We start from the raw sequence: 10788 nt of genomic DNA on the forward strand, positions 1-10788 counted from the left end.
TTTCAGAAATCTGCCAACCATCTGAGGTATGAAATGTCTGAAGTGTTCTGTCTTACTTAGCCTCTGACCTTTACGGGGGCAGAGAGTCTGTCTTCCTGTTTTGTATAGAACTCTGCAAATGGTTTGATGCTGCAGACTTACAACAGAAGTCTGATTCTCATTCTAATTTCTGTTCAGGCTAAGTACCATTTAGATTCACCCTCTATCTGTAAAAGCAGACACCAGTAGAATGTCTTCAGTCACCAAGATAAATCTTTACCGTATCTTTCTTTTTTTAGGCTTTGATGGTTAACTTGGGATCCGATCGATTCATCAGACAGGTACAGTATGGCTTTAAATTAACTAAAATAGGTAGGCTTGGCAGAAAGCAAATTTTTTATTTTATAATTTTGATGTTTATTTTTAAGTATTTTATTTTTATCAATTTAAATTTCCACAGTTGCGGGAAAGTATGCGGAGGGGGGCAGATAATAATTATTCAATGACAATAGACATTGAGTTGCAAAAAGTTAAAGCTCTATAACCATTAAAACACAAATTGTCAACATCATATTGTGACGGGGTGCCACCTAGAACTAGGGTACCACAGAGCCCCCCGACTCACCAGCCTGGGCTCTCTCTTACACTGTACTGCTGTGACAAGCTGCAAAGCCCTCCAAGCTTCAGCCTGCACTTTCACCAGCATACATACAGGAAGGGACACACCCAGCTGCAGTTACATGCAGGCAGGTTCTTTGACCAGCCCCTGTATGGGAAGGCTTCAGTTAGGACACCTCACAACTCCTCCGGCACGCACCTCCTTTGGAGTATAAATCCAAAATTATACAGTATTGCGCTGCACAGGGAACTGTATAGCGTAAGCTTATAAAATTCACCGCCTCCCTCAATGTGGAGAGGAATATGCAACAGCTTTCTGCCCCTGAGTTATGATTTCCATGCACTGGTTTAGATAAAACAAAAACAATTTTAACTACAAGATAGACTTTAAGTGATTATTAGGGATAGCAAACAGATCAAAGCAGATTACCTTGCAACTAAACAAAAAATGCAGACTAAGCTTACTAAATAGATTGGATATGAATGGCAGATTCTCACCCTAAGTGATGATACAAGCAGGCTGCAGATTCTTAAGGGGCAAGTTGCACTTGCTTACAGCTTGGAATCCCCAGATGTTCCATTCACAGGCTAAAAATCCCTCGGGCCTGGGTCCAGCACGTCTCCCAGTTCAGCCTTTGTTTCTCAGGTGTTTCCAGGAGTCTTCCCAGGTGATGTCACTCCCAGCCTTATATGGCTTTTGCATAAGGCGGGAACCCTTTGTTTCAAAGCTTAGTTCCCAGCCCAGTCTCTGGAAAAACACTGACATTCCAAGATGGAGTCTACAGACATGTGGTCACTTCACGTGTCTTTGTAGAGTCATAGCACCCATTACTTTGAGGCTGTCTGTAGGGTCCTCAGGAAGACTTCCCACGTGGGAAATAAGCTTCTCCTAAGGCCTATTGTTCTTTCTAATGGCTCTTCTCCACCCATTATCTAGAATGAAAGCATCTTGTCTAGTGGGCATTTCCCAGGTGTAATTACCTTTGAAGTTCAGATACAAAAATGATACATGCATACAAATAGGATAATCATATTCAGCAAATCATACTCTTTCCAATGACATCTCACATGATGTGTCTTGCATAAAATACATTGATTATGTCATAATCATATAATAGCACTGTGAAGAATATGTCAAAACACACAAAGTTAATAGCTTTAAATCAAAGTCAAGTAAGTTTTCAAGCAGCATTTTTTTTACTTTGCATATCTGTACATTTCTGTTATTATCAATGGAAATATTTTTTCATTGGCTTGGGTGTGTATGGTCAAATTGATATTTATTTATATTTAAAAATCTAATTCTTCCAAGCCTAAAAATAGGCAACTTTGCAGCCCCTTTAATCAGGTGGTTTAAAGAAACATAATGGAGCTATGGGTTCACTGGAGAAGTTCCAACTGGAACTGTGAATTAACTAGATTAGAAAAGTCTGAATCTTTTCTGTTTCCTCTGGAAATAAATAGTATGCCTAGAAGATGCCAAGAGCGCTTACCTTTAGAGTTGCTGTACTTTTGCTTTCAAGTGGATCCAGCTTAGTAGCAGCCTCTCCGCAGAAAGCTGACATTATCCAGCAGTTGCCAAAAAGTGGAAGGCAGATCTGCAAGGCTGTAGTCAGGGAAGGAAGTGCTGGGACATGCCTTCTCTGGCTGCAGCCTTGCAAACTTGTCTTCAGGGGAGAGGAGGGCTGCAGCCCAGGTGCCAGGGACTTCCATTAGCAGAAGGGACACTGGAGGCCTGTAGGGCTACACAGTACCTCTGTCTGTGCTCTCCAGGTTTTACCCTGTACCAATGCTGGGGGCCTGTCTCAGCATGTCCTACCCAGCTTGCAGGCCCCCCAGTGTCAAAGCAGACACAGCCCCAAGAGCACAGGGAGAGAGACCCCTGCTCCCTGAGAAAAGCCCTGGAATCCTCCCCTGCTGCTGCCCTGCCCGCAGCCTCCCCTCCCACCTTACAGCTCTGGGACTCCTGCAGCGGATCCCTTATTGGGTAGGGATGCGGGAACCCCTGCTCATTGCCACACCATTCTGTGCAGGGGGTGGGGCCCCAGGCAAAGGCAGCTTTGCACAGCTGCAGCCAGGGAAGGCATGTGTCAGCATGTCCTTTGTTCCCACTATCCTGCCTGTTACCAGGGCCTTTCTTCCTGAAAAAGTTCTTAATAAGCATCATGCCATTGCCAATATCCGAATCCCTTTAACATTAAAGTCATTTGGCCGGGATTGGTTCCCAGCAAAACATTGCTATTAACTGGAAGTTGTTAATATCAGAACTGCTGTTAAGCAGAATCTGCTGTAATACAGAGACAATCCAGGCCCTAGAGAGACATCTTGATCTTTTCAACATCATTTTAGCAAGACAACAAGCACAAATGGTGATAAGATGAGGTGGGAGGGGAAGAAGTCTACAGGTGGAGAGGAGAAAATTGTGAATGATTTACTGAGTTGTGGAATAAGAGGGAACCTTGGAAAAAGAAAGATAAAGAATCACTATTTCCTGAAAGTAAGGTGGCACTAGATAATTTACAGATAAAAGAGAATGTGTTGAGTCAATTGGATGTACCCTTTAAAGTAAAAGTTGGGCAAACAGATAAGATTACTCTGAAGATTCCTTGCAACTCTAGAAGTCTTATATCAGCTCATTGTTTCTGGAGCAAATGTTAAATATGGTGTGGAGCATGAGCAAAAGTACTTGCAGGAAAATAAGCAAAAGAGGAACTATCAAGAATAGAAGCTTCCAGAACCGAGCCTGAGCCGCTGTGCCTATGTGTGGCTAGGCCTTCATCTTGTGTATATTCAGGAAACTCATCATGCCTGTCTGATGCCTTTATAATATGTTTGTTGTGTAACAAGCAGGTTAAGGGCCTATATGTATTTACCTTTCACTCCAATAGCATGTTATATTTCCCTACTTCAGTCTCATGAAAAACATTGTAAAGTTAAATTCAGAAATATATAACAGAGGAACATAAGGTTTCATTATTGTATTCATGTAGCCATTAAAGTAACAAACACAGAATATTTTATTTCTGAATTCTAGGCCCTGAAAAACCATTGACTGCAAATGAGCATATAGGGAAGAAAACAGTCTAAAGAATATATTTTTTTCTCCTTTAGATGGATGATGAAGACACGCTATTACCTAGGAAATTGCAAGCTGCCCTGGAGCAGGCTCTAGAGAGAAAAAGTGAACTGATAAATCAGGATTCAGATAGTGATTCAGATGATGGTAAAATATTCTGGAAACAAGTCTTGTCTACCTGTGTGGGTGGGTGATATTGTGTCCCTGGGATCAGGAGAAAGAAACATGGGCCTAATTTCAGAAAACTTATCATCTCACCCCACAGCTACATTTTACAACATCAGTTTGTTTCTGAATTGGAGTTGATGATTGAGGGCATGTAATATAATTTTCAAAGCACTGTAACATATTAACAGCCTGTTTAATATATCATTTAAATTCCACAGAGTACACACTCCCATAAATGTGTTTTAACCTTTTCTCAGAGGCTTTGATGTTAAAAATCTAATATACAGTTAGTCCAAGTCTATCCATTTTATATTTATTTTTATTAAACTTTGCTTTAAATATGTAAAGTCACTTTAACATCTCTGAGGTATTCACAAGTAATACAAGAATTGAATCTTTTTCAATCAATTTTTTGTAAAGGTTTATTACCCTCAGCACAAAATTTTACTCTCAAGATCATTCAGAAGCATGCTAACTATCCAAGAAGAAGTAAAGTTCAAACAGCAGAGACACATTTCAGATTAAGGCCTCAAATATTAATTTTTAATTCTCCATCTTCTGAGGGTCTTGTGTGGATTACCCAGTAAAGAAAACTGTATTTCTGTTGACTTTGAGATATGGAAGATCTGCTATTATATTGATTTACAAGCTTAGTTATAACAACGAGGAGTCCTTGTGGCACCTTAGAGACTAACAAATTTATTTGGGCATAAGGTTCATCAGATGCATGGAGTCCACTGATGTATCTGATGAAGTGAGTTATAGCCCATGAAAGCTCATGCCCAAATAAATTTGTTAGTTTCTTAAGGTGCCACAAGGACTCCTCATTGTTTTTGCTGATACAGACTAACACGGCTACTCCGCTTAGTTATAGTGCAGTTTATGCTTTCCATATCCAATTAATTTTGATGGGGCAAGAGAAGGAGGGTGGCAGGGCATTTATGTGGTCTTAGGTGTTGCAGATCTTTTTTCAGACATTATTATTATAATTCTAGTTAGACTGTTTGGGGAAGAAGTATTAGGTGAAAACATTAAATCCAGTGCAAGTGACCAAGCAGGGATCTTGTACTGCAGCTGTTCTTCAGATGATTTGAGTGTTATATTGCTGCTTTCTTTTGCAGAGTGTAACACCCTGAATGGATTAGTATCAGAAGTTTTCATCCGATTCTTTGTGGAAACTGTTGGCCACTATTCCCTGTTCTTAACTCAGAATGAAAAAGGAGAGCGTGTCTTCCAAAGGGATGCTTTCCGCAAATCTGTAGCTTCCAAGAGTATCCGTCGCTTCCTGGAGGTCTTTATGGAATCCCAAATGTTTGCTGGGTTTATACAGGATAGAGAACTGAGAAAATGCAGGGCAAAAGGTAAGGCTTGTGATTCCCTTTGCTACTGTGCAGACTCTATTTAGGGATTGATACACTTTCATGTTTTCACATGGTTTTAGCAATTACAGCTTTATATACTGCCAAATATCAATGCTATGGCAAACTTTGCCAGACACGCAGTACCCTCTTCTTTTGTGTGCCCTGGATTAAAGGTGAAGTGATAGGTTTTGAAAGAATGAGTCTCAGACTTGTGACACTTCCGATCTCAGTACATGAAATTATTAAAGGGAAAAGTTGACTCCTCCACACCATGAAATACTGTAAACGATACAGATCATTCATGATTCTAGAACAGCTCTTGGATGCCTCAAATGAGGTTCAAAGTAAAAATGTGGAAAAACCTGTTATATTGGTTAAAATAAATATCAGCAAATAAGCGTGCAGGACATGATTTAAAGGACAGAATTTGGCCTGGTCCTATAATCCCTTTCATGTGAGTGAGAGAGGAGTTTGTGTGAGTAAAGACTAAGGGGATAGACTGTAGGGGAGAGTCTGACTGTTGAAGAAATCTGACCAATGTAATCTACCTAGCAAGGATCCTGCTCCTGCAAACCCTCACTCATATAGCACTATAGAAGTATAAACTGGAAGGGACCACAACAGGTCATCTGGGCTAATCCCCTGCACTCAAGGCAGGGCCATGTAATAATTAGACCATTCCTGACCATTCTAACCTGTTGTTAAAAACCTCCAATGACAGAGATTCCACAACCTCCTTAGGCAATTGGGACTACTTTAGTGTAAATCCAACTGGACAAACAGGCAATTAGCTAATGAGTCAAACTCTCAGACCTGCTAGACTAAAGAGCCACCGTGCTCGTAGTTCTGGTGCATGTGCCTAAAGAGCCTGTGCAGTAGTTAGCCTGGTCTGGGGCTGAGGCTTCTGAGTATTGCACAGCAGTGCCATCTGCTGGCAACTGCCGGAGCCCTGCTATCAGCTGAGCCTTGCTCCTCCCCCGGCCCGGAAGGCAGCTGGAGAAGGTTCGGAAGGATATCAAGGGGACGCATAAGCAAGCTGGGGCGTCCCCTCTTGCATGAGGGCAATGCTGCACCACGTGGGGGGAAGCCAGAAGCAGGTAGGGTTGTCAAGCCCTCTGTGCAGCTAGAAGCCTTTCTAGCTTCATGTAAGAGAGAGAGAGAGGATATTCCTTAAGGTATGGTATTTGAAGGCTGAACAGTCAGTGAAGAGAGCTGGAATGGGGGAGGCAAGGATGTGGGAGCTGGCTGGGTAATTTGGGATGGATGGATTGAAAGGGGAAATTTGGGCAAGGAGGAGAGGTGGAAAATTGAATATGGGGGAAGGAGATACTCATGAATAGCATGGGGTTTGCATTTGGAATCCACCTGATTCAAAAGGCTCAAAAGTATTCAAAAGGCTCATGGAGGGAAACCCCTAATATATGCTCCAAGCCCTTGGACCCCATTACCCTGGCTCTATTTCTTCTTTCACTCCCCTGTGTCTGAAAACTACTCACCACAGCCTTAATCCTGCAATGAGCACTGCAGGGATAGACCTCTGCGCCTGTTTAAAGCCTCATTGGGGCTCCGTGCAGGCACAGGAGCTCCCCTGCACAGATCTTACTGCAAAATCAGGCCTTTGGAGACAAATTCTACAAAATGGATCTGCTGCTATACACTGAACATCCTCAAACCCCATTAACTTCAAGAGCTGAAGGCCTGGAGCATCTCCTGGATTCTGCCTCTATTTTGTGCATTTTTCAAAAGTTATGACCTAGGTAGGGTGTCCAGATGTCCCGATTTTATAGGGACAGTCCTGATTTTGGGGTCTTTTTCTTATATAGGCTTCTATTACCCACTCCATCTCCCCCCACTTCCCCCCCCCACACACACACTGTCCTGATTTTTCATACTTGCTGTCTGGTCACTCTAGACCTAAGTCACTTTGCACCTGCCAGTCTGTCCTTGTGCTTACATGCAAATGGATTTGCATGATCAGGCTTTATGTCAGTTCAGGATCAGTGATAAGATTATGTTGCTGGGTGATATAACCCCTGAGTTCTTCTCTCATTGTTAAATTACAAAGTAGGTATTCTAAATCTTAAAACAGCCCTGGCAGTTTTTTAGGGGTTGAGCCTAGGCATAAAAAAGTATTGGTTTTGGAGGCAGTCTAAGAAATCTTTGTGGTTTGGAAAGCACTCAAGTAGGCTTTCTTTGAAGGAAATAAAATGTTAAATGGTATTTATAGCAGTAAATTGAATCACTGTTTCAAGCAAAACACAAAGGGCAGGAAATTGTAATGTGAGATGGACCCTACTTCATTTGGAGTGCCTACATTTCTAGTTCTTGTTTTAATTATCTTTCCAAGATTATTTTCTGGGATGTTTTGTTTAGGGTTTCCACCTTTCTAATTGCTGGTAATTGGACCCCCAAGGCCCCACCCCAGCTCTGTCTCTTCCCCAAGGCCCCACTCCTGTTCCATATCTTCCCCCAAGTCCCCACCCCCATTGCTCACTTCTCTCCCTCCCTCCTCATTGCTGGCTGGATCATCTCTACCTCCACTCCCTTCCCTTTGCCCCTTGCCACCCGGGGCTCCCTTTACTCCAGGGCTGGGACAGGAGCTGCTGCAGCCTGACAAGGAGCTGGCCTGCAGGTAGGAGGTGGCCCTGGTTGAGCAAGGGCCAGTGCAAGTTAATGACCCAGCCCCTTCCCCAACCCTGTGGTAACTGTAATTTTGGTGTCCAGTTATGATTGGGGCTAAATGGAAAACATTCAGATCTGTTTTGTGAGAGTTATGTGCATAAATATCTGTTTTTACCCAGGGATGCAACAAGTGTAGATTAGCTAGTTTACTGAGTGCAGTTATGCTGAATGTTGGTGCTTGGGCCTGGCCACAGACTCTCTTTTAGCATGTTGTACTGCCTGGTGGACAGATGGAGTCTTGGGTATGAAGGAAGACCTGGCTTTCTATTTCTCAGCAAGATGGATGCTGGGAGAATCATGAAAGCAACTCCTGCTGTCTTTGAAACTTTGACACAATGCCTAAGGTGGCTGATAACATTCTGATGGCAAATTGAACTTAAGAGGAAATTGTTGTCCTGTTAAGTTTTCTAAGAATAAACTACTGACAAAAAGGCTGGTAGGAAAGACAAAGGAAGGGAAGGAAATTAATGTAGCTCTGCAAAGGCCACAAATTCTTAAAGGACAGGGGTTTCTCAACCCCTTTCTTTCTGAGACCCCCACAGCATGCTATAAAAACTCCAGGGCCCACCTGTGCCACAACAACTGTTTTTCTGCATTTAAAAGCCAAGGTCAGTATTTGGTAGTAGCAATCAGGGCAGTTGCTGTGGGCCCCACACTACTGGTGGCCCTGCAAAGCTTAGTTGCTCAGGCTTCAGCATCAGCCCTGGGTGGCAGGGCTCAGTGCTTCCATCTTTTTTGCCCTGGGCCCCAGCAAGTCTAATGCTGGCCCTGCTTGATGGACCCCTTGAAACCAGCTTGTGCGCCTCCCCCCTGCCCCCATGGGTACTGGACCCCTGGTTGAGAATCTGTAATACACTCCTGAGGTGACTGCTGAAAGAAACTGTTGAAATGTCTGTGCTTTCTTTGTGGGCAACACAAGTAAAAGCATTAGAGTTTGATTCCCTTTTCCATAGCATCTTCCCTCACCCTCCCTTTCACTTGGAAAGAAGACCAAACAATGCTTTATTTTATCTACTTGCCACAGGTCTCTTTGAACAGAGGGTTGAACAGTATTTGGAAGAGCTTCCAGACACTGAACAAAGTGGAGTAAACAAATTCCTGCGAGGTCTTGGTAAGGGAAATCTTTTCAAGAAATGTTTTTTCATTGTTAAGGTCTTAACAAAGCACAGCTCTGCCTAGAATGAAATGTGATACTCAACCAGTAGTTTAATGATATGATAGGAATTATCAAAAGAAAATCAACAAAAATCTACTTATTTATAAGGTTATTTTAAGGTTTTATTATGGTCTTTGCTAAGAAAGTCTCATTCTAATTTGGAAAAAGAAACCTTACCTAACCAGTGTATTCCTCCCCCAACTTTTCCCTCCCCCCTCCCCCCCCCAAAAAAAAAAATCTGGAAAGGGACGTTGCCTTTTATCAGATTTGGTTGTCCAGAGTTTTAATAGTTGGTTCACTATATATTGGTTACAGTACACATTTGAAGCCTTTTTAGACTAACATTCAGTTTCTCTTTGTTTTTCAATGTATGTTAGTGACTGATGGATCACATTTTGTGTTTGATGTAGGAAATAAAATGAAGTTCCTTCACAAGAAGAATTAACTCCTTTCTACTGACACATCAATCCAAAGACTTTTTATGACACTGTGCTTGAGACCCTTACAACCTTTCAGATTCTGGTGCCGGAGGAGAATAAGATAAGCTGAATACAGCTTTAAGTGACTGCAAATGCTGTTTGACAATGTGCCAGCCAAAAAAAAAATTTATGACTCCTCTTTATGTATTTGGACAGAATTTGTAAATAATGTGCTGTAAGCTTTATTTTTTAATGAGCAAGAAAAACTGTGGTAAATATTTGTATATTCCTGAGAATAACAGGTGCTTCTTTCTCTAGTATGAATTGAGTTATGCTTGGTGCAAAATGAATAGCTAATTATGTGCAGCTGACTGTCTCAGCAGAACCACTGACTTCGAAGGATGTTTGTGAGAACTACACTGATGCCTGAATATTGTAATAGTGAATGAACTCCAGGGTATAGAGAGAGAGCTTGTATGCAAGGGAACTGGTTTTATGTGACAGAGTTTATAATTTTCTCTTGTTTTCCTACTAATCCATTCTAAAAGACAGAAATAACAGGTAACTTTGTAATAAGCTACTTGGATCACAACAGAATTTCTACTTGGTTTGAACTATGGTCAGTAAATTTTTTAATGCATTCTGCACTATGACTGCTAAAATATGAGGAAATCTCAGTTCTTTGACATGCAAGCTGCAATAATTAGGTACAGTACATCCTTTCCTAATATATATATGTATGTTTTTTAATAAACTGTAAATATACCTATTTGTTTATGTTCATTGGATTCCCTCCAACATTTCTGCTACTGTCTCAATAGATACAGAAAGAGTACATTTGCTGTGATTTTTGTTGAATGTTATAATTAAATTATAAAATGAATAATATACACCTCTCTCTTAGTAGGATTGCTATTTCATGACATTTATTCTAACCTATTTTCTTACTACACTAGATCACTCGGGATGTTACCCAACAATCTATCCCGCTATTCTATCAATTTTAATCTGGCAACAAAATCATCTTTCAAAATGTTTGTTCAGGTTTATTCTTTTGATGGGACAATAACATACTAGTTTTGTCATTATTAATATAATGGGTTATATGTACCCAGACGAGTAAACTTTTTCATGTTGATTTTTGTAATGTTGTGTTTAAATGTCTTGAGAAGGAAACAGGTTGAGCGATGCGGACATGGAGGTGGAAAGGAATAACGATAGGTGGAAGAGGGGAATGCCAAATCCCTGTCGTTGCATTGAGTACCAGTGCAGCTCAAGCCAGCACTGACTAGATGTGTTAGTCATATCCTTTTCTTTGCAGTATCTAAG

At 41.4% G+C, this 10788-nt stretch overlaps 1 protein-coding gene across 10 annotated transcripts in view; it reads left to right on the plus strand.

Annotated features, from left to right (window-relative positions):
* ST5 (suppression of tumorigenicity 5) overlaps nt 1-10224 on the plus strand; it is a 299630-nt gene extending 289406 nt beyond the window's left edge. For all 10 annotated transcript variants that reach the window (XM_030560420.1, XM_030560426.1, XM_030560428.1 and 7 more), the window contains 5 exons: nt 279-320; nt 3709-3820; nt 4963-5202; nt 8909-8995; nt 9451-10224. In XM_030560420.1, the coding sequence (XP_030416280.1) occupies nt 279-320; nt 3709-3820; nt 4963-5202; nt 8909-8995; nt 9451-9485 (516 nt within the window). In that variant the 3' untranslated portion in view covers nt 9486-10224. The remainder of the gene's footprint in view (nt 1-278; nt 321-3708; nt 3821-4962; nt 5203-8908; nt 8996-9450) is intronic.
* Nucleotides 10225-10788: the final 564 nt, after the last annotated feature.

This window comes from Gopherus evgoodei, chromosome 4 (genome assembly GCF_007399415.2).
Source record: "Gopherus evgoodei ecotype Sinaloan lineage chromosome 4, rGopEvg1_v1.p, whole genome shotgun sequence".
NCBI classification, from domain to species: domain Eukaryota; kingdom Metazoa; phylum Chordata; order Testudines; family Testudinidae; genus Gopherus; species Gopherus evgoodei.